The sequence below is a fragment of the Kryptolebias marmoratus genome, linkage group LG12 (assembly GCF_001649575.2).
Source record: "Kryptolebias marmoratus isolate JLee-2015 linkage group LG12, ASM164957v2, whole genome shotgun sequence".
In the NCBI taxonomy this organism is placed as follows: domain Eukaryota; kingdom Metazoa; phylum Chordata; class Actinopteri; order Cyprinodontiformes; family Rivulidae; genus Kryptolebias; species Kryptolebias marmoratus.
Genome location: NC_051441.1, coordinates 24,942,922 through 24,968,153, shown reverse-complemented (window position 1 = coordinate 24,968,153; position 25,232 = coordinate 24,942,922). Strand labels below are relative to the sequence as shown.

Sequence of the window (25,232 nt, the reverse complement as noted above, 5' to 3'; positions counted from 1 at the left end):
TACATGACTGAACTGGCATTTTGAGATCTTTTAAACAATCACAGTTAAAGTTTAATGATGTGTTTCTGAAATTTTGCCACAGAATGTCACTACTTTTAAGCTGTCTAAACATTTTCATAAACTTATTTCCACCAATCCTTTCACTTCTTCTATAGTTTATACATCAAATTGTCAGCACTTTATCATTTTAGTAAATAATAAATGGGGGGGGGGGGGCTTTAGTAAAGAAAGTTGATAGACGTTGGAATTTCCAGCAGGACCTGCATAGGTACCCCTCAACATTTCCACATAAATAATCTAACTTGTTTTATTTTTGACTAAATCAAGCTGATACTGATCATGATCATTAAATAATTCATTTAATTTTATTTTTATTCTATGGGTGTGCAGTAGCCGACCCCCCACATCAAGGCAGCTGACAGATGTTTTTGGACCGAACTGTTCTAATAACTCTTTAAGAATCATCAGGTCTTTTAGTTTTAACGGTTCTTAGTGGTTCTAAGTACCAAGGACTTGTGCCTAAGGAACACTGTGATTGGACAACACTCAACCACCGGTCCACATGGCCACGTCACTTTTGCATGTGACATGTAGCAAAAACAGTGAATGGTACCTGTTATGGTAGGATTTATTTTAGGGTAACACCTGTTGTTGATAAGTCCTGATTATGTTATGACTTCTATTCCAAGTGCCATGGGTTCTCACAGAATAAATTTGTTTATAGGAGTGATATTGAATTTTATCCTCAGGGGAACCAGACTGCCTTGCTTTTCCTCCTTCTGGTCCAGTATTTTAATATCTTTAATATAAGCTCCTGTGTGGACTTGGGCGGACAGAGCTTTGATTCGGAGCTTCCCCATTAGGACCTGGGACTCTGATGTTAATTCTTAATTGTCTTTAATGCTCTCTATATTTTGTGCACAACATATAAATACACCTGTCTGAGTGATTTCATCTAACAGTGCCTGGAAGTTATTTTGCTGCCACAACAGTACCATAGTTGGCTGCTGTGGTCTTTTGGTTTAAAACTTAAATCAGAGTTCAAAAAAAGTTTTACAAACATTCAGAAGAAAGACTTCTAGGAGGTAATACTCATCCGACAGATCTGTCTACTTTGTGCTGCATACGTTCAAAGATGAGCTTGACACAGCAGACAACAGGGACAGTTCAGTATCTTCTAATTTAGCAAAGCTTTAATAATGTGGGAGCTGGATGAGTGTTCAGTTTGCTCAGCCAATCAATGTTTGTTTATGTATGGATCAATCAAGTGTCCCTATAGAGACAAGAAAGCTCCTACTCTGAAGCAGAAGTTAAATCAGACCTGATAAATGTAGTTAGTATAAGGACTATGAACAGGCATAGGCAATACAAAAACAAAAATTAAGGTACACTACCTAAAATGATTAAAAGGACACTGAACCAGTCCCCTCTAGTCCAAATTCTCTCATGTTAAATTTTACAAAAAGGTAGAATTATTCATACATTTATGAGAACAGGTCTATTTATAGCACAGATAAATATTAGATTATAGCAATGCTACTGAGTTTACTCAGTTAAGCTCAGAGATTTTAAAATTTATAATTCTGCTTTCATACTGATAAATTTCTACAAAATACAGTCAAACTGGGTAAATTCTGACAATCAAGTTCAACATGACTGAATACCAACACATACGCTAAAGACTGATCTATTTAAAGGGTTAGAGAACGTGAGGAAATGAATAAGACAAATCTTATACCTGCAGACAGCTGGTAACCACACAGCATTTAAACAATGTTCAACAGACTCGTGTTCTGAGTTTCAGAATCAGATAATCAAACGGTCAACACAGCAGCAGGTATGCATGTAAAGCAGCTTTTGCATGAATTTCATTAACTCAATACAATGAGGACATGTGAACCACTACATGTTTCTGTAGTTTTCCTCAATAGGACAGACTTTTAGCCAGAGAAGGTCAAGTTTTTAAACTTAACATGGAAGTGTGATGTTTTTATATCATAGATCAGTGGTTACCCATGTTTTTTACTCAGAGCCCCCATTCCTGCACCAACAACAAAGTGTTCCCACTCTGAATTCGCTTTAACACAGGAGAGTCCCTTTCACCTGAATAATACAGGAAATAATTATTGTTTGTTTTCTAATTCCATCATCTTCCTAAAGGTGAGTAAAGTTGCAAACATCAGACTTTTTTATTTGAATTGTAGCTCCCATTTGCAGCTAAAGTTTGACTCAGTATGCTGAATCTGTTGGTCACTTCGTAAAGAGTAATGTCCTCATGGACTGGCGTTTTTTATCAAATATGCATCAATTTAAGTTGCATATGAAGGAAAGAAACTGTGAGTAACTGTTGCAAACAAACATCCACCCAGATTTTTAATAATCATTTTATTAAATGATTACTATTTTTTACATGTGCTAAACATTTTGAACCTCTGTGCCATTAAAGTCTGGCGCCCCCTTTGAGCTCTCTTGTGCCCCCTTAGGAAGGCGGGCCCCCAATGTTTGAGAATCACTGTCATAGATGACACACATAATAAGCAAAATAAACCCTCAATATCACTACCAAACCTCCGGAAAACAAAACATGGCACCTTTTGTTTTAATTATTTTATTTGATTAGATCAAAGTTCAATAGCAAATTGCTAAAGTCTATGAAGAATAGAAAACTCAGAGAAACAAATCTTAAAGCTAACAGAGAACTTTAGTTTACAAATTCCATAAAATGACCCCAAACTGCTCTTTTTCCCTAAGAACTCCAAGACTATGTTCTTTTATTCTTTGGAGATCATCAGTTTGCCTGCTGAACCAAGATCTCCAGGACAGGGCTTTATACTCACCTTCCACTTTTCCTCTTCCTTCTCTCTCCACCCCATCAACTGGACAATCTCCCCAGTCCTGACACAACTCTGAGCTCTCCTCACAGGTCTGGCAACAGCAAAAGTGCAACAACAAGCGGTGCAAGAGAGACGAGGCGTGGGTGACAACCCCCAAAGTCCCTACGCAACAGACGCCGGTCACAGGCATCCACGACTGACAAATGGAGGACCTCCGATGTCGACACCACTTGGTTCTGGAGCGAGAGCATGCTTTTAAAACCACCGTTGTGCAGTCCATGATCAGTTCTGACAAGTTAAGAGTAAACGGCTGGTGACTGAACTCCTCCTTCAGCAGAAAGGGACATCCAAAGAAAGAGGCAGGAATGAAACAATAAGAAAAAAAGACTGGTGCTGCTGCAGGATGGCGACGAATGCAAAAATTATTACAGCTGCACTTCTCATTTGCTCAAAAAAGGTTCTTTGTTATTTTAAAAAAAAAAAAAAAAAAAAAAAAAACAAGAAAAACATGAGCAGAGTTTTACCAAACTCTCAGCTGATCTAGACCATACATTCCTTTGCTTGGTGTCCTTTGTTGCAGAAAAAAGTCACCTTGTTTTGCTCACAGGTTGCAGCAAATTCAAGAGAGATAACAGCAACTAAAACATCAAGTAGTGAAAATCTGTCTTTTTTTCAGAAGATTCTGTCTTTGGTCAAAGTCACGAGGAAAGAAGAAAGAGTTTTTCTTTTTGCAGCAGAGCCTCCATATCTACTCTGTAAGACAAGCTCCTTCAACTGAGTGCACTCCAAATCCAAACCTCCCCTCCTCCAACAAAAAAAAAAAAAAAAGAGAGAAAAGAAGAACACATACACACACTCAGGGAAGGTCTGCAGGAGGAGCGAACCAAGGGACTAATCTGTTTCACACAGAGAAGTGTGAGGAAAGTTCAGAATGACAATTCAGACCTGTTTCTTCTAAAAATAAAAAAAAAGAAAGCAAAAAAAAAAAATCACATGCAGAGAGGAAAAATGAAGGTCAGCAGAGCAACAAAATGCTGTAGTTACAAAGGAACTCAAGACAAGCATCTGATTACTTAGACTGTGAGCATGAGAGAAGGTAATGCACTTAGACTAAAAAATGTGAAAAGAGACACAAGTAGTTAACGAACACTAACAATGTTAAAATAGTTAACAGATGTTTCTACTTTGAAATGACAGAAAGGCATTTTAAAGAGACAATTACATAAAAAATAGAGTTGTTGTTCTTTTGGATGCTCCCCCTCTGCAGGGATCACCACAGTGAGCGAACTCGCATGAAAGATTTGGCACTCGTTTTATGCCAAACTCCCTTCCTGACACAACCAGGGCTCAAAAGACAACAGCACTGACTACCAAGCTACTGCAGCCCCACATTAAAAAAAAGGTAAACCTGAAAAAAATGAGGAATTAAATGTTCAAATCATTGTTATAAGTCTGCACCATCCTCATCTTAATCTGCTGCCAAGTATCCCAGCACAGGATGGACTTCCTGTGTGGACAGTGGATCCACCCATAGTGGATCCAGACGCATCCTGTACCTAACTTTCTGTGCTTTCTTCATCCATAATTTGAAAAACCTACCAGTTTCTTCCAGCTTGAACCCTACTGAATCATCACACCTAGGACAGGAGGTACAGTTTAAACAACTCACTACTCAAAACCTTTCCAGGAGCTCCAACTCTGACCCTGTAGCATGTTAAACATAAAAGTTTATACCAGGACAGTACCTCTGTCTCCCTTCTGTGTACCTGCCTTCTATTTTTAAGTTGTATTAAGATTTAAAGCTGTAAGAAAATACTAACATCTCCTCTATATGTATCTGATACTTCTGCATGTGTAGTGTGATCCCTATCAGGTTGCCACGGATTTATTGGTCATGTTGAAAAACTTCTGAAACATCGAAATTACCTTATGTATACATCATAAGGACAAAAGTTACATGACACAACAATAACTTACTGTAAGTAACGGGAACACATCATGAGCGTTACATAACATACTCCACAAATGTACCGTGTAAACTGAAAAAACCAAGGAGCCCATCAAGCTGAATGATTATTCGTTGTTCATTCTTGTGTTTTTAATATGTGTACATGATATTATTTCATGGTTTATATTTTAATAGATGTTTCATTTAATCACTTCTCTTCCTCCAGAGTCTGAGGTTGAACAATGAACCTTTATGTACTCTTTATGTATGTTTGATGGATAATTTCTCATTATCTCATTTTTAATCTTTACATGTGGTGTTGTGCCCTCTGATGGACTTGTGACGTGTCCAGGGTGTCCCCCACCAGGTCCCTGTGACCCAGAAAGGAGAAGCGAGTAAAAGAAAATCGATGGATGAATGTTGTGTTCTGCTGTAAAAATTATGTTCGATAGATTTAGATTTAGATTTAGATTTTAAAGGTTAAACATTTTATTTAAGTTAAAACCTCAGTAATTTCCTTTCAGACAAAATTAAAAATTGGTGGGGTTTTTTTATTGGTTACTTATTCTAAACATGACCCTGGGGGCCGAACCAGGTACAATACTGTATCAATCATCATTAAAACTTTCTTAGTTGTTGGCCTTTTTAAACACTCTCCCAACTCTTGGTGAACACAATCATAAGAAAGACTCTTCAGGATAAAGACTCTCTGTTGAACATGGATGATCAGGCAACACTGACTGTATGTCTCCTTCCTGATTAAAAAAAAAAAAAAACAAGATGCTGGCAGCTTCTGTAGTTTCCTCATCTTAACTTTGAGATTTACCTTTTTTAAGTGACTGAACTTTGTGACCAGATCTTTTTCATATTTTTATGACTCCTTTCTGGGAAATAACTCAGATGAACTTTGTTGTTTTTGTAACAGATTTATCTAGTTGAGACGAATCAAACTCTGGGTGGTTTTAACGCCTGGGACACTGATGCCAGAACAATGTGAGCCATAAGGTACAAATATCTGACCACCTGTTCCTGTAAGAAGCTAAGTCCTTCAGGAGCTGCTCCAAAGTGTTTAATGTGTCCACAGGGATCCAGCTGTGAATGTGTGACATCTGTCTTCAGCTCCTCCTGCCTGGGTCAACAACCGCACAAATTAATGGGAAGAACCTTCTGATGGTCAGATCTTCAGATCTCTGGTGCTCATTATGGTCAGGTGTCAAAATTATTTAACAGTTATTCAACAGTACTTTTAGTTTTCTTTGTTATTTTAAGTAAATAATTTGATTCTGTTTTTCTTTAAGTAGGGTGTCAAGTTAAGGATTTCACTTTTCATCTACAATAATCTAAAATATACACTTAAATTTTAGACCTGACTGTATTTAATGATTTTTCCCTTCATCATCCCTTTAGCCATTTTACCATAAAATTACTGGAAACATTCAATTCATAGTTTGTTCTTTGATCTGAGAATAGTTTGTAAATCTCCATGTTTTTTAATAAAACTACATAAAATATAAACTTTGCTATGAACTTTGATTCTAATTCATAAATCTGAGCTAAGGTTAAATAAACTTGAGCTAAGGGTAATCTAACACAACACATTGTTATGAAATATTAATATTACTTTTTATGCATCAAAGGTGTTTTCTACACTAGACTTAACTTTTTACAAAATACTGTTTATTTTTTAACCCACATAAAAAAAGATTCAAAATCTGACAACAAATGTGCCAAAATACAAAACAACATGATTAAACAAGTATGGCTTGTTTGGAAGGGTTGCAGGTGAAAACCTCTTCTCTCTAAAATCAAATCGACCTCAGTTTGTAAAGTTTCATTTGAATGAAGACTTTTGGAACAATGGCCTTTAGACACATAAGAACAAAGTAGAGAAGTTTATCCACAATGCACAGTTGCAAGTTTGGAGAAAACCAAACACAGCAGATCAGCACAAACACTTCACGCCAGCTGTCAAACACAGTGGTGGAGGGCTGATGGTTTGGGTTCCTTTCAGTCACTGAGTTGACACTGAACTTCTCTGTAGACCAAAGGATTCTGGAGTCAACTATGGAGACATCTGTCCAACAGCTGAAGATTGGACCAAACTGGGTCATGATGCAACAGAACAATGATACCAAACAAAGCAGCTAATCTACAACAGAACGGCTCAAAAAGAAAGGAATCAAGGTCCAGTCAAAGTCCAGACGTCAACCTGACTGAAATGATGTGGAACCTGAACCTTTTAAATCCTCACCAAGAGGGAACAAGATAAAAAAATGAATACATCTCTGCAAAATTGAGAATATAACCTCACTTCTAGTGTTTCTCTTACATGTCTGAACAAGGAAGATGTAGAGATGGCCCAGCCAGATTTACTTTCAGAAAGTCTTCATCCAACATGCTGATTAGGATGTGCTCAAACATGTGGCTGAACAGAAGCCTAAAGGGTTAAAGGAGCTAAACTAAAACCTAGAAACCTCAGTGATCCAAAATGACATAGTAAGGAAGAGTGGGCTCTTTGTAGTGATGTGGAGATGATGACTTCATATGCTGTTTATGTGAGGTTGAATGGACCTACATTTGAGACCTGACAGAATCAAAGGAGGAGAAGGAGGAGGACAAAGACAAAGAAACACTGTGAGACGACAAAACAAAACAAACAAAAATAAAAGCACATGGGGAAGCAAAGTGAAATGAGAGCTTGTGTGCACATGGCAGGTACTGTCTCACAATATTGGTTTTGTTTTGACAGAAATGGAGCAGTACACTGAATGGGAGGAAAAACAGGAGTGTGTGCGCATGCATGTATGTGCATTTGTGTGTGTGCCACATGGTAGTGTTTAGGAAAAGTGTCTATATCCACCCTGCAGTGGAGGAAGGGGAGGAGAGGTTGGTGTGGGGTTGAAGAGTTAAATTTCAGAGGCTTCTCTCTCATTAATGTCCACAGGGATGACCGGGTCACAAGTCAAGTCAAAATCATAATGGACACAGATGGTGGAGAGCATCCACTGATCTCTTTCATTAGAAACATAAGAATTTCTGATCATGAAAACTTACTATTAAAGGCCAAGCAGTGCTTGAAGGAATGCATATCACCCGCCGCTTTTCATGCCAGAGTTTTAAATTAAGATCATCTTATGGTGAGAAATGATATCACCAAAAAGATGTAAGAATTTTGGTCAAATGTTGCAAATAATTTTATATACGATCTGTTAAAGCTCAAAATATGTGTTAGGAATAGATGTCAGCTACTATCACGCCAAATTTGAGTGCAATAGATATAGAATTAACTAAGTTACAGACATTTTTTGTGTGTTTTCTAAGGATGATTCGCTGTGGCAACCATCTTGAATTGGGTTGACTTTAAAAGTTAATAAGTTGTTTATATACATCTAATATCTACTTTCTGAGAAATTCATTAAATCTGTCTACTGGTTCATGAAATATTTTGCTAATAGACAGACAAACTAACACAAGCAAACACAGGCAAAAAGAATATTGTCCCCAACTCGAAGGCATAAGGGGGAGTGATAACAGAGGTGATGACCATGACAGTTTATATAAAACTTGAGTGAGTCTCTTTGTTTCAAACTGCATCAAGTTTTGTTGTTTGAAAGAATCCTACAAAAAGCTGTTTGTGGCAGCATGGGGGGGCTTTAAAGTGACCTACATACAGACCTACCAGTTCTCTTGGCCAGGCGAAAATTTAGGAGAGGGGAGGAGGGGAGTGATTGAGTGAAACCTTCCATCATCCTGATGTCTGAGCCATCTGAATCCATGCTGTTGCCACCTGTTGGAAATAAGAGAAACTGCATCAAACATTTAGGATACACCACATCTCTCTGGAACATTTGACTATCACACCAACATTTGGAAGCAAAAGTTAGGGATTTGAACCCTGAGGTACCGTTGTTAATCTTGCGACTCTTGCCTCCCAGCAGCATCTTCAGGCTGTTTCGGAACATGGCTGCTCACGACAAGCGCTTCCACACGTTCGCACATCAACACGCTGCCAACCCCTGAAGACAAACAGAGAGGAGGAACTCATCAGTTCCCTTCACAGGTGATTGGTTACAGCTCAAGACCCTTCAGGACACTTCTGTAATAAGTATGTTTGTATGAATGCTGATTCACCATTCACACTATTGTTTTCTTGATTTTTATCTTTCAGTGTGTTTTGTACAATCTACTTCTGCACACTTTGTGCTATTATAGGCGTTCATATATCAAAAAGTTCAGCTCATTTGGGAGATGAATGCTATGACTTTTGTTTTTTACAAATATTTTTCCCATAGAAATAGATTGATATCTCTTTGATTCCTTCAAAATCATTGTTCTCTTTAAAAGGGACCTATTATGCAAAATTCACTTTTTGCATGTTTTTATATTTCCACTTGGGTATCTGCTGCTTCTAGAAACACTCCAAGTGAAAAAAAAAAGAAAAACTCAATCATCTTTTAGCAATAAGTAAATGTTTTCTGGTGTCTGCAAAACAAACTGTTTCAAAAACCTCAGAATTGTTGTATCACAATCCCCGTTACCTAGAAACCCCAAACCGAGCCCAGCCCCTCACCTAGCAACCCAAGTGGAGCTCCACTTACTTCATTACAAGAAGTTTGTTCTGCTGGTTTTTACAGCTGAACAATGTCTACTGAAAAAGGAAAATGTTTTGTTGTCTGCTGCAATATAGAACCAGTCGGGTTTCAGACCACTGATTGCTGCTGTCCCAACCCGCTACCAGTCAGTTTCAAACCCACTTATTGACGCTCTCCTGCTGCTTAGATTTTATCTAGCGTTTTGCTACTTTCTAGCTTTTAGCTACTGTTAGCTTTTACCTAATGTTTTGATGAATTTAGCTTCTAGAAAGCATTTTACTATAAGTTTTTAGCTAGCCTTGTACTGCTTTTAGCATCTAGTAACTGTTTTGCTACTTTTAGCTAGCATTTAGCTAATTGTGGCTTTTAGAATGAAATAGGGGATCATTAAAGTATCTTTCAATTCCATCTGAGAGAAACTGGTTTGTCACAGCAGCAGACAAGTTCAAAATGAAAAGCATTAGAAGCAACATTCATAATAACAAACAAACAAAACAGTAACCGTTGAATGAAAATGAACACAGAGGAAGTACAATGATGACAGGGTACACATAATTTACATATTTACAGCAGCACCGTGCTGTACTGTACTTAATAACATTTTTTGTAGTAGTTGTGTGCAGGTATATGTTTACTGGTGTTTATCTGTTATGACTAGATATTTATGTGATTGTGAACTTCAGGGGGGCTACATTACAAATAAGGTCAGACATTCAGTGGTTCATAAAGAGCAGAAAGCTGGGAGTCATTAATAACACTTACTCCAAATTCTACTCACTGCACTACACATTCATTTGAATCTTCACCATTACTGTTGGCTTCAATACTGTTTGTCTGTTAGCAAAATATCTCATGAACCACTGGACAGATTTTAGAACATAATCAGCTGGATGCTGCTAGGTAAAAATCAAGCAGTGAAGCTAAAGGATGCCTCAATGAGAATGTGTATTAGATATAATTGGTGCCGGTGTGTGTTTTGATGGGTATGGTTAAGAGAACAAGATCACTATGGTTTGATGACAACAACAGTCTGAGGTGACTGATATGAAGTGTCATGTAAGAGGAACCAGACTCTCTGAGAGAAACTATGTTTGTGTATGTACATTGTAGAGTGCAGATGGCAACCAGACTTCATCTAACCTCCACCTTTCCTCCACACCCTGTCCTATCTTTATTTCAAACAACAGAATACCACACTTGGCTAAGAGTTTGCAAGCTACATAAATGGGCTGAACAATGTATGTAAACAAATTCTGTTTTCTGTCTGCAATTCAATCTAAAACTTTATAGAATGAAAGGACTCTCATTAAAACTAGAGAGCTGCAATGTTAGTGCTAAGTGCTGAAGGACTGCTGAAATTTGCTGAAACTGAGTTGTTAAAGCTAAAACAAGCAGAACACTAGCTAATACCCAGAAGTAGTAAAAGACCATCTAAAAGTAGCGAAACACTAGCTAGAAGTAACAGAATGGTAGTTGAAAACTAAAAGTTGCATAAGAAGGCAAAAATAAAAAGAGTGCAATTTTAAATTCAACATTAGGGGTGAGTTAAACACCCCTGATGTTGAATTTAAAACAAAATTCTTTCACTCTGTTCTTCTGGATAATTTTATTTTTTTACAAAAATATATATTTGTTTTTTCAAGGGTTTTTATGATGATCACTGTCCACTGTGCACTGCAGTTACAGTTTGTCTGCAGCTTTCGTTAAACAGCTAACATTAGTCCCTCCCATTCCCAGCTGATTTCACATGTACAGCACTTTGTAACTGATGTTATTTTTAAAGTGCTTTATAAATAAAGTAGTAGGAGTAGTAGTACATTGTCTCTCACAGAAAACATTCTCTGCTATGTGTGTGTGCCCAGGAGAAAACTCTGCCACCATTTGCAGAGGAAACATGAGAGCAGCGCTCCTACAACGCACCTCCCACTGTTATGCCCAGGTGATACACACACACACTCACCTGTCATTAAACAGTACCTTATATCCATGTTAAAACTCATTCAACAAATTACTATATCATTTTAACAGAACAAGCTTGTGTTCTGTCTCATTGACACATATGTCAAAACCTAGATAAATGAGCCACCCCATCACCATTTCCCACACTCCATGGCTGTGAAGCCAGTCCAGGAATAAATGTAATATGTGTTTGAGTTACTGTTCCACAAACCTGGAGTTACCAGATGACTTCTGCTCCCTCAGATATGACGTGCACACAGCAGAGAGCAGCTCTGTCTTGTCTGGCTGGACAATGTATGTCAGTGTGCTAATCCTTGACAACAAGAGAGCAGGAATGATGAGATTGGGTCTAAAACTGCATCCCCCCATCCCCACCCCACCCCTCATACATGCATGACTGAACTTCTGCACATATATTAATGTGTCTGGGACAAGAATAATGTTAGCTTTTTATGTAAATGCTCTGGAGACAAACAAGGGAAGAAAACGGAGCAAGAATTCTTTGTGTCTGGCACAGAAACAGATTACATACCTTTACTAACAACGTTGCACAATAAGATAATACTAAATCAAACACAAAGCTGGGTAACTACCAGGCTGTGTCTAAATCTAGCTCCTTTTAACTGAAAAAATACATTTTATTTTCAATATTTTTTGAGCAGCTGAACCAGCAGGAGAAGTGAGACAAGTGGTTTATCTGGAAGAGTGAGTATTGGAAGACTTATTGTAAGTGAATAGAGTATAGAAAGCAGTAAAACACAAGAGTTTATTGCCTGCTGCTGTGCTTGTCTGTTAGCAAAATATCTCAAAAACCACTGCATGGAATTTAATGAAACTCTTGAACAGTAATTATTGAAAAATAACTATAACTGAATAAGTTTTGAAGTCACTCCAATTCAATATGGCCACCACAGCTAATCAACATTAACCAACACATAAATGGCTCAGTTTTACAGACATTAAACTTAAATTTAATGTGGTAGTAGCTGAGAGTCAGTCACAACACATACTCCAAATGCCAATGGATCTCACAATATTGTATGAGATTTCCATCCATCCATTTTCTTTACCCACTTGTTCCAATCAGGGTCATGGGGAACTGGTGTCTATCTCCAAGAGTCACTGTGTGAGAGGCAAGGGACACCCTGGACAGATCTCCAGTCCATCACAGGGACATATGTAGACAAATTAGACAAACCATTCATGCTCTCACTCACACCTAAGGACAATTTAGAGTTACAAATTAACCTAACATGCATGTTTTTATTGGGTGGAAGGAAACCCAGAGAAAACCTACGGGTGCACGGAGAGAACATGTAAACTCTGCACAGCAAGACCCCAGGCTGGAGGTGATCCAGAGACCTTACTGCTGAGAGACGACAGCTTTAATCACATGAAATCTTGCATATGATTTTTTCAAGGTTTAACCAAAAAAACTCTGGCATGAATGGCAGCAGACAATATGTATTCCATCAGGAAATGCTAAACCTTTAATTTATATGTTTATGTTGTTTCTAAACAATCTTTACATAATGTAATGCTGCAATAGTAAAAATTGGGCATCTAAAACAAACAAAAAAGGAACAAAAAACTACAACATTTATATAAATCATTTTCAGTTTTAAAATTAAAGCAGTGATTGTTGTATAATAATAAGTTTGAACACAGCTTGTTGTTAGATAATGTTACTGAACAGCATCAGGCCATAATCGACTTCTTTCAAACAACACGCTACGGTCGTTGTTGTTTTTCTGACTGATCAGTGATGTGTTTTTCTCACACAAATAAAATATACAGTGTTTTTTTATTATCAGTAACACAGTAATCACTATCTAAAAGCTAAAAGAAGCAGAACACTAGCTAAAAGGAGTAAAATCACTATCTAAAAGGCAAAAGTAGCAAAATGCTGGCTAAAAGATAAAAGTAGCTAAAGGCTAACTAAAAGCTAAATGCAGTATAACTCTAGGTAAGAGTTAAAAGTAGCAAAAAAGTATTTAGAAGCTAAAAGTAACAAAAGACTAACTAAAAACTAAAAGTAGAACAACAAGACAAAAACAGAGACATTTTGCTGAAGCAGATTTCGAAGAGATCAATGTTTTTGAAGGAACTGAAGAGATCTCCAAGTATTTCAAAGAGGTATTTTTTTGTAAAGAGAAAAAAAAGTTAAATATTTCAAAAAGGATAAAAGTTACAAAAAACAAAAGTCACAGTACCCATCTGCTGAATGAGCTGAGTGTTCTGATACATAAATGACTTAAACAGCACAAAGTATAGAGAAGTACTTTAACAGATTGCAAAAAACACAAAAAAATTTAAAACACAAAAACAATACTGTGAATGCTGACTCAGCAGCCATACAAATATGGGCTTTTATAATTCATGCCTGACGTGGTTGACTAACATGCTGTGTGCTAATTATGTTACAATGAACACAGATATTGTGGCTAAAGTACAACAACAAAGAAAAGGAGGTGAAGTGTGTTCTGTGACCTTGAACATTTAGAAAATCTCCTTGATCAGGACCACATTTTAGTGCTTGAGATTGGATCAAGACATCTCAAGTTATTGTTGTGCTGTGAATACATATAAAACCTAAACAAACAAAAAAGAACTTTGTTTATAGGAGTAAAAAAGAGAAAAGTTAGAGGACATCAGATGGAGCCATAACTGAAGACAGATGGTGTGTGTGTGAACGAGAGAGAGAGAGAGAGAGAGAGAGAGAGAGAGAGAGAGAGAGAGAGAGAGGCATCACTCTCTCACCACGTCAGCACTAAGTCACATTTACTGGCTGCCAGCTGATCTCAGTGACTTCATTTCCCACAAACCTCCTCAGTTCATGGGTTTCATGGTTTACTTGCGGTCTCACACAGAGCACACTGCAGAGATTTGAACAGCAACAACATTCTGTTCCTTTAGGAAAAGAAATGTCTACATTAAAGATAACAGATGCAACATGAAAGTGCCATATGTCAACTTTAAAGTGAAGAAAGTTACATTAGAACATAACGAACTCTCCTTAAGGCATTGAGTTTACTCTATTATTTTTTCAAATTCACTGGTACACTATGGAACTGTTTTTTAAACATACATTAGATTATTTTAAATTTCAGTCCATCCATCCATCTTAATGATGCCTGAACCTCCTCAGTTGACTCCTTTTGATGAGGAGGAGCAGCGGCTCTACTCAGGTTGGAACAAAGACGGTTCAGTAAATATAGAGCTTTGGCATTTGGCTCAACTCCTTCTTCACCATAACAAACTGGAGCAACACTCTCATTATTGTGGACGAGGTCCCGGTCTGTTGACCTATCTCCGGCTCCATCTTACCGTCATCTGTAAATATGACTTTCAAGGCTCTTTCACAAAACACTTCCACAAAATGGCTGCAAAGACCAGTCTGTCTTTATGCTACCTCTGGCTGCTCATAAATCATGGACGGAGCTGCCCACGTCCCGCAGAGATGTTAACTTTCAGAAATGAAGCGACCATTGTGTAATCAAAAGAGACGTGGAGCAGAACTTAGCTGCGATGATGTGGAGCAAAATGCATGAAGTGTCATGTGTCTGGGTTTTGTTCTGTTTTGATTTAGGGTTTTCTTGTATTTGCTGTTTTTTGTCCTTGTCTTGATATTGTTTTGTCTTCTTTATGCTTTGGTTCTGTGTTGTCATCATTCACCTGTCCTCCGCTCAGCAGTTTTCTGGTTTCTTGTCACACCCATCTCCAGCTGTCTTCACTCCTAATCACACACCTGTTCCCACTTCTCCTCATCACCCTCTGCTTTAAAACTTGGTCTTCCTCTCCACCTCTTTGCCGATTCATTGTTGTTTGATTCTAGTCTGGTCTCTGGTCCCGCTCTGTTTTTGCCTCGCCTTGTCCCGCCTTTGTTAACTGCTTGGATTTTTGTTATAGTTATTTTTGCTGCCACGTCAGCTTTTTGTTTTCTAGTTTTGTTATTTTAATAAATCAGTTTTTGTTTTAAAAGATGAGTCTGCATCTTGGGTTCGCCTCGCTGTCACCACGTCAGGACATGAAGGACGTCTCCCTTGTATTGTTTTTAAAACATGATGAATTAACTCAGTTTAGCAATTCTCTTTGTGGTTAACTAGTTTTAATATTTTTACAGCCATAAACTGTTGGTGTTTAATTCCATGACCAGGTGGTCACACAGTTCATATATCATCACTTCATCACTTTATTGAGCCGCAAAGCTAACTTACCTTAGTTACCATAACTGGGTGAATACTGGTTGAACCTACATTGGAGTAATCACTTGATACCAAAATTAAGGATATTGTTTCCAAATCTTTAGTGTCAATTTTTTTTTGTTGTGTTGAATAAAGTTTATGCAGAGCTAATTTATTGTTTGTATGTTTCATGATTCAATTATTCAGTCTCCAGCTGTTGAGATTTGATAAACAATAAGGATAAATAGATTAAAATAACCTAAAGATTGCTGATTATTCCCTGGTGTCCTGATAACCAGAGCTTAAACAAGTATGTATATCTGCTTACCTTCTTTTTACATAATGTTACAGTGAAGTAACCCATTTACAAGTCCTACCTAGCTGTCCATGACCTGCTACCTTAGTCTCCCTACAAACAAGAGTTGTTTGTTTTTCTGTCTTTGTTTCTGGAAAAGAGTTACTGTCTGTTAGAATAAAAAAATAAAAAAACGTACTGAACCGGTATAGCATTACACCCCTAATATAAAGCGAAAAGTGTTAGCAATGACATTAGCAAATATCTCTTGCTGATGTTACAGCAAGGCCAAGGACTATGGGAAAACAAAATTTCATTCATATACAGAAATGTCCTGATTAAGATTTTTACACCTTTCATGAAAAAAGCAAGTACTATGATCAGAAATGACAGAGTTGTATCCGTTTTGGTCCAGCCTTGTAAATGATATTACGCAGTTTCGTGATATCATGAGATTTCTTGATTCTGCAAACTGAGGCTTATTGAAGTTGTGAGGCAGGGCACAAACAACATGCAAATACAATTCAAATAACAAACCTGTAAAACCTGTTTCCTGACAAACTCTATAATCTGTTGGACATGTGACCAGATTCATTAGTTCCTTATGAGAATTCTGACATAATTCAAGGCCTGCTGGGAGACATATGAATCACTGTGTGTTCAAAATGAGACTAATGTGTTTGTCGTGTATGAGCTTTCTGTTTGCAGGAGGTCGAAGTTGATAAAAACCTGATGTACTTCAGAGTGAATGGGATTTTGTGGTCACAGCAGTAAAAGAAAACTGAACAGTTCTCTGTTTTAAGTGTTGCTTTTTTGCTGCAAAACACTAAACAAATTAAGTTACTATATTAAGCTGGAGTATAACATTTAAGAAAAAGTATTTAGATCAAGTGGGATGACAGGATGGGAAAAGATTTTAACAATATTTTTAAGACAAAAAAAAAGTTTCCCACAGTTTCAAGTAACTGGCATATCTGTCTAATTTCCAGTGAGTCTTTTGAGGTATTATAACAAAGTCATCATAACTAAAAGGTCTGGCACCTTTATAGAAATGTGGCAGGTTGGTCAGTTAGGATGTCCACATGCTTGGAGAGCTTTGTGAGCCAGGCAAACAAAGGCGCTAAAGACTCTCCATTCTGAGGAGAGTGAGGTTAATCTGCCTGTTAATCTACCTTACATAACATCTCAGTTGAAAACTCCAAAGTCTGTTTTTTGAATTGAGAAAGCTCCTCAGGTGGGAAGCTAAATGTCTTTAACTACAAAACAGAAGTATAGTTGGGTTTTTTTTGTTTGTTTTTTGGGGGGGTGGGGGGTAAATGATGATATGAGGGAAAGCTTATTATGCTATTTTAAAAAAAAATCCCTCTTTGGTCTGCTGGCTCAAACCAATGTGGTTGTAGACCTTCAAAATCAAAATTGTAGCCAAAATTGCATCCGAAGTTATAAATGTTTAGCTATACAAAAACATCTCAATGTGTTTACAATGGAAGATGCTCTTTAAGAATCAGCTGGTTTTACTTCTGGCTGTTGTTTAAATAAATATGAGCAGGTTTTCATAAATATATCTATAAAGCCTAATTAAATGCAGGCAAACTGTAAGCAGAGATACTCGCTGTGGTAAGTGTTGCAGTTTAAGGTGCACATCTGTTTTGTGAATTAGATAGATGTGCAAAATCCTGATTTGCATTCAGGAATAACATACAGTCTTTAAGTGAATTTGGCCCCACATGAGTAAAGTAATCAAGTGGGTAAAATCTAAATATCTATTTAAAACAGTCTGTCCTGAAAAAAAAGTCAAAACCTATTTCTAAACAGTAACCATAGGCTGATTATTGGTTACAAGGAATACCACAATGTTAAAGTCACAGTGTCAAAACCACTGACTTTTTCTGGCATGGCATCCTTACAATTTAAAGGCCTTTTAACAAAAAAACAAAACAAAACAGAAATAAGCTTTTTGTTTTGTCCCCTCCTTTGGTCACATGGCATGCTGAGCAGTGCTCCCCCTCCCCTACCTGTTGTTCTACGACTGCTTACTATGGAGGCTGATAACCAACAAATTCATGACTAATGCTAGCTATGTGAACACTATCCAGAAATGTACCAGTCTTCTCTGATTCAAAGCTCTTTTAAAATGGACTGAGGCAAAGTGAAAAAACTGTTCTGTGGTCAGACAAATAGAAATTTGAAATTCTTTTTCGAAACCACAAATGCCACATCCTCTGCACTAAAGAGGAGAATGACCATTCTGTCTGTTATCAGCACACATACAATAAACCTTGCAAAGTTCAGCAAGACAATGATAAACCTCATACTGCATCCATTACAACTGCATGGCTTTGTAGTAGAAGAGTCCAGGTGCTGAACTGACTGCTGGAAGTCAAGATCTCTCACAAAACATCTGACACATCGTGAAACAAAAAATCCAGCACAGACGACTCAGGTCTGTTGACCAGTTAGAGTCCTCCATCAGACCAGAATGGGACAACATTCCCTCCAAAACCTCCATCAGCTGCTCTCCTCAGTTCCTAGATGTTTACAGTGCTGCTAAAAGGGATGCTACTCAGTGGAAAATAAGGTCCTGGAACAACGGTTTTGAGATGTGTTGCTGCCCTAAAATTCAAATTATTATTATTTTTTTTTACTTTTTATAAATGGTACAGTTTTTCAGTTTAAACATCTGATATGTTTAGTGTTTCATTGTGACTAAAATATGGGCTTATAAGATTTGCAAATCATTGCATTTTGTTTTCATTTACATTTTACACAACCTCCCAACTTTGTTGGCATTGGGGTTGTACACTGTTGCATATTTTCTGCTGTTTGAGATTAGGGAGAAAGAATTTTTATGAAATTACTTCATCATCAAACCACCCGCTGGCTGTTGGAGAAGAATACCAGTCAGCGGGAGAAGTGCAGTTAATGAGCAGCACACTGCTGAATGTGATAGTCATCAGAGCCATTTGTATGTTGTTATGTTCTATAACAAATGGAATATATGTAGGTATAACTACATATACATTGCTCTTAACTACCGACTGAAGACAGTCACTTAGACACTAATAGTAAAAATAGATTTCTATCTTAGAGACTTATGCCTCTTTTACATGGGCCCTAATTCAGATGTCCGGCTTTACTCCGCTCTACTTGGCTTGGGTCTATAAAAAAGAATAGGGCTGTAGTGATACACTAATCTCACGATACGATACACAATATTCTGCTCATGATACAATATATATCACGATATTTAGCAAACGATACAATTCAATACATTTTTACGATTTTCTGAAAGATTTTAGAGGGACAGAGTGATTTTGGTGACATTTTGTGACTGTTCTATAGACTTGGATTGAATTAACTGAACAGAAAACTGATTGATTAAAAGCACCAACTACACAATACCTGGCTCTGAATGGAGAGACTTAGAGTCTACATCTGGACAAAATGAATCAAAGATGCAGTAAGAAAATGAGTTTCCTTTCACTGAAACAGTGCAAACTGTAGCTTACAAGTCTTTGTAAAGTAAATAAAGTGCAGCAAGTAGGAACGCGCACTTTGGTGAGGTGTTCACGGGTTGGGATCTGATAGCGGGGCTCCATCTCGTTCACCATGCGCCTGAAGCCTGTGTTTTCAGTGAGCAGAGTTGGAACATGAGGGAATTGAGTAGGATTTAATATATCAATACTCGCGGATGAAAAATCGATACTGTCTGAGGAAAAAAAGTATTGATAAATATCGTAGAATCGATAAAATTACACAGCCCTAATAAAGAATGCATCGCGTTTACACCGGCCAGTTTGGTCGGTAGCAGAGGAACACCTCCTCGTGTTGCGGGGGGGTGGGTGCGCTACGAAAACTTGGCGCAAGTTGTGAAAACAATGGAAGCGCTATGGACAACGTTGGTCCTGTGTTGTTGCTGTTTTTTAAACTTATGTTGCTTATATTCCTACCGTTCGCTCTTTATGCTTGAATCTGGTCACACCCACGACCAATGAGTGAACAGGAGCTAAGCTTGCGTCACCCACGAAGCAGGGCCAGCCTGGCTGGTCCGACTCCGAAGCAGGGACCAAAGATGCAGGGCCGACCTCGAAAAAATTCAGATGTAAACGCACACAAAGCAAGCCGAGCAGAGTGGAGCCGGGACCTTTAGAGCCCGTGTAAAAGGGGCTTTTGAGTCTGGTTTTAGAAATCACAAAACGATTAAAATATTTAATCCTTGATCTTTTAAAGAAAATAGCTGCAGGTTGAGGATTTTTTTTTCCATAATAACAAACTTGTCCTTCTGCAAGGACAAGCGAACTTATGGACTAGCAAACTGTCCCATTTTCCCAAACATTAAATATTATTTCTCATTTACCAAAAACCCAAAGGCTGCTTTGTTGAACCTAATGAGATTGACAGTAATATTCGCACAGTTTTGTCGGAGATCCATTTTCACACACACCAAGCACAGAGAGCACACAGACGTCTGTTTGGATAGGAAATGTTTTTAGGTGCCAGGGACTGTAGGTGTGTTTGTGCAGATGTTGTCTGTACAGCTGCACTCATACTAACATACACACAAACACAGGCACACACTGTTCAAGACTCTTATCTTTTTTCCCCTCAGTAAAGCCAGTCCCTGCTTCCTGAAATCACTGAGGACTCCCGTCACTTGCCCACACACAGGAAAGGAATGTGTGTGTGTGTGTGTGTGCACGCGCATGTGTGTGTGGCCTCAAAACCACTTCCTACAGTTGAGCAAACAACAGCCTCACCTTTTACTTTATGCTGTAAACCTTTTCACTTTCTTTGAAGTTAATTCAAACATTCACTTGACAGATGAGCCTTGTGAATGTTACCAATAGGGGCTAAAAGAAAAAAAAAATATTCCTGTGTGAGGATAAGTGTGAAGAAACTACAAAAAATGATTCTGAAAGTTGATTAAAACAAACCAAACATACTTTAAATTGACTCAACCAGAAGTGACAACTTCTAAAAGCCAATAAGTTGAATCTAGTATATCCAATAGGTAGGGGTGTAACGATACACCTAAGTCACTTGTTTGGTGCATACCTCAGTATGAGGGTCACAATTCAAGAAGTACCTTAGTATGAGAACCATAATTCGGTATGTACCTCAGTTTGAGGGTCACGGTTCGGTACATACATCAGTATGACAGTCAAGGTCAATACAGACACTGGTTGAGGGTCATGGTATAGTATATACAAGAGTATGAGAGTCATAGTTTGGTCTGTACTTTGGTAAGAAAATCCCAGTTCAGGACAGACATACAGTATATACTGTAGGTATGAGGGTCATGGACTGGTTCATACCTTAGTATTGTAGCCGGGGCATATTGCCCCCCGGTTGTGCTGCTGCGCCTTCTTCCTCCTGCCCATATATGGAAGACTCTGTGACAGAGCGCAGCTGGCTTGTTAAGGAGACAGGTAATCAGCACTGATATTTAAAAGCAGGTAGATCGCTGAGGAGATCAGATGCAGGCTGATGACTTGTGCAGAGGTATGTTTAACACTGATCGTGAGGTGAGTTTAGAATTTATTTCTGATTCCGCCACTGATTGTTGCAGGAAACGGACTTTAGAGAGTGACGTCAAGAGCACTGTTTACTGGTTTCACTGTAGAGAAGGTAAGGGCCGATCCTTATGATTACCTGGCTATCTAATGTTCTTGTTTAACTTGATTTCTTTTGTGTGTAGGTTGGCCTGCTACTGTTTCAGGTTTAGTTCTTGATTTGTTTTAATTTAATTTTTTTATCTGTATCCTATTTTAGCCCTCTGGCCTGTTGTAAGTCAGGACCTATGCTGTCCCTGGATCTTGGGCTGTTTTATTTAGATTGAGGAGACTAGTGGGAGGGGAGCTTTTCTTTTCTGTTGTATTCACCAAGGGTTTGGTTTGAGTGTGTTTTTGTTGGGGAACACTTAGGTGTATTTAGTTATATTTGCATTGTCTTTATTATTCTCCCTCTCCCCCCCAAATAGTCTGATTTTATCTAGTTGGATTTTAATTATTTTTCAGCTTCCAGGATCCTAAGGCCAGCATAGACTCCCACTTTTAGTGTCATTTGGTGTAATAAAGTAAACCGTGACTATTTTAGCTTTTGCAATATCTGTGAGTTCAATAAACCATTTGTAATTTGCAGCAGTGCCTCTGTCAATTTCTTACAAACTTATCTGTGTGAACTGGCAAAAAGATCTAAAGCTGTACCAAGGTCACAGTATTAAAGTAACGGTTCAGTACAACAGATAAAAAAAAAGAAATGCCTGAATTTTAATTTGATTAAAACCAATAGTTTTCCAAAAATACTCCAGATCAAAAAAAGGAGAAAAAAAGAACTTGTTTTAAATAATTACAAATATATAAAACCGTAATGTGGTGCATGCATATGTATTCGATCCCCAAAACTCAATATTTTGAGTGAGCAAAACTGAAAGTTTTTCCAGCATCCACGCTATTAAAACTGCATTCCCATTTAATTAGTAGATTATTGGCAACTTTTTAAAATTCCACAATTGCCCATACTTGTGCTTACTTGGTCAATTACGAAGTAGGAAAATAAAGATTTATCAGCAGCTGCTACTGTATTTTCTATTTTATAAAAGTGAAAACACAAGTTAACCTTTTCTTTCTTAAGTATTAGTTACATGATAAGAGTGAAGCACTCTCAGTTTTTGTTGCTGTTTCCACTAATGCCGATGCAGTTCATCTCCTGAACAATGGGTGGTGGTAATGAGAAACCTAAACAGCATGAATCGCAGCAAGAAGAGCTGACCATTAAATAACACAAACATAACTATATTTTTCAAATTTTTTCCGCCGTTTTTAAAGTGGATGCATACAGAAAAAACTGCTTGAAGACTTTTATTTAAATCAGTAACCTGACTGGATTTAGTAGGAACAAAGACGTAATAGACAACTGGATTTAATCCCAAAACTGTTGTTTCTAGTAGATCCAAAAAGGTTAAAAAAAAAAAAAACAACAACTGGACTTCTATTCTGAAGTCCTGCTGATTTTCCAACTTGCAGCTGGAACAGTGTTAAGCTAGGTGTTACGCTATTCCCAGATCTGACTTCTGAGGAAAATGGGATAAAGAATAACTCCATAGATGGGCTAACAGTCCATACAACCCTCAGAGTCCTTAGAACAATCAGGTACAAAGGCAGCCGTTCTGTCTGCCTACAGTGCATAAAACATTAGGGTTATGGCTATTGCCTGGTACTATGCGGGAAATGTAAAGTAAGTTCATGTCTGGTTCCTATGAAAGATAAAACACTGTCCTGTTTATCTTTCATAGCGTAGTGATAATGTTTACTGAAGCCTCACTTGCTCAAGTTGTTCTGCTTCTTAATGTGTCAGATAATTTGAACAATATAAAGTTAATTAAACATTTGTGTGTAAAGAAGAACTGGAATAGCAGAGAACATCTCTCTAACTAATATTTACCACTGTCTGTTTAATATTTGAGGCCACACATTACGAAGCTACATCCTTCTTTGTTGAATAAATAATAAGGCCTAAAAGTGAACAGCTATAATAGAACGATCACTTTGTAAAATGGGCAATAAATCAGTAACCAAGTTGACACATTTGTAAAGTTAAAGTCAGGATTTATTGTTTACCAACATTAAAAACACTATATATGCCTCAAATATTACTCCATAGTGCTGGGCGATATAACGATACATATCGTGGGGACGATAGAAAAGTGTCTATCGTGATATATTTTCTTCTATCGTTTCTATCATAATTGTATCAATGATTCATGTAAATATTTCATAATGTAGTCTACGACGAATGCATTAGTGTTGTCACTTTGCATACATTCAGTTTATGTAAGTGATAAATAATAAGAAAAAATAACTATTTTGCGAAGAACCTCCGTTTTGCGACATGACGCTGCTTCACGTGTGGGTTTGCGACATGCTTTACGGCAGCGGCTTTCTGTGCGGCCCGGTGGTACACCATATTCTGTGACCCACCGTGTCGGCATTTAAGTCATAAGTGCTGAAAGATGGAGACGCGTGAAGTATCAAACCAAATTGTCCAATTTGAAGAAGGAATATCTTATTTTGAATATCAGGAGATCAAATGATACTTTGTTAATCAGGAAAATATGTGGCATTTTTTTCTTCAGTTTAATCATATTCGTTATCACCATACTCATTTAACCAGTCGCCCTGTTATCACCAAGTACAATCAATCAACAGATCAGTGTTGATAACATCAACCTCCTGTATTTAAAAAAACATTTGTTTTAAGAACAAAATAATCAGAGCAACACTGGAACTTTATTATTACATTTACTGTATGTGGAGCATTGTTGCATTGTGAGACATTTAATTTAGATCATGGATCTGATTGTAATTTAAAATTAAAGGCCTAGCCTTCCTCGAAGAAATGCATATCACCTGATGCCTGTCATGCCAGAGTTTTAAACTGAGATCATCTTACGATGAGAAATTACAAAGTTATATGTTTTAGGCATTTGTTGTTTACTTAAGTGATATTATTATATCTTTATTTCAATGATGGCTTTTCCTGTTTATATTTAACCAACTTGTAAAGCACTTTGGTCAACCGCATTGTTTTTAAAAATGCTTACGAAATAAAACTGACATAGACATTTTGGTGTATATTTTGCATGTTTTATTTCAAAGCTATGCAATGAGATCCAGGACAAAAATACTAAACAAGAGTGCTTCCATGCTTACGCACTGCAAACCTTAATAGAACATTACAGCTGGTTGTTGTTTTCATTGTCCAGCAGTATGGAGGTATATGATAAAATTATACCTTGAGGGAAATTAAACTCATTACACTGAATGAAGTGGTGTACCATAAAACCTGAAAAGGAACACCCTTTCCTTTTACCATTTAGTTTCCTGTCTGACATGTTGTGTAGTCTGAAACACTGAATACAAAGTCTGTGGAGTCAGACTGATATGGAAATCTGTGGCACCATTGTTTTACATAATAAAGTTCAGTTCACAGACAACTCCACACACTTTCAGACACTGCACCACATGATCACTTCTTATTTAGCACAAACTAGAAGCATCCATCCATTCCATTTTGTTAACTCACTTTTTCCATGCAGGGCCACAGGAAGCAGTATCTCCAGCAGTCACTGTGCGAGAGGCGGGGGACACCCTGCACAGGGAAAACCGCTGGGAGGTAAACCTCCATCCTTCTTGCTGTGAGGCAACAACTCTAACCATTGCACACCTATCATGATAATCATAGCATTTTAATGTAAAGTTATAAAAAGAAAAAAGTCAATTTTTCCAGGAAACTACCCAGGGTTTAAAATTTTGTTTATGACGTAGCGTGGTGGACTGACCTGACACTCCATCACTTAGAGCAGTGTTTCTCAACCTTTTTTGGGCCAGCGCCCCCCTATCCATTATCCAGGCCTCCTAC

The 25,232-nt window shown here is 37.7% G+C and overlaps 1 protein-coding gene across 2 annotated transcripts in view; it reads right to left on the bottom strand.

The window, feature by feature from the left end:
- The window catches only part of LOC108248181 (protein TANC2), a 91,507-nt gene that overhangs the window by 59,566 nt on the left and 6,709 nt on the right, over positions 1-25,232 (bottom strand). The window contains exons 2-3 of one of the 2 annotated variants that reach the window (XM_017436789.3): positions 8,687-8,798; positions 8,462-8,569 (exon numbers count right to left, since the gene is read on the bottom strand). In XM_017436789.3, the coding sequence (XP_017292278.1) occupies positions 8,462-8,569; positions 8,687-8,744 (166 nt within the window). In that variant the 5' untranslated portion in view covers positions 8,745-8,798. Of the gene's footprint in view, positions 1-2,837; positions 3,654-8,461; positions 8,570-8,686; positions 8,799-25,232 lie in introns of those variants that run through there. The other variant, XM_017436788.3, reaches the window with a different exon arrangement.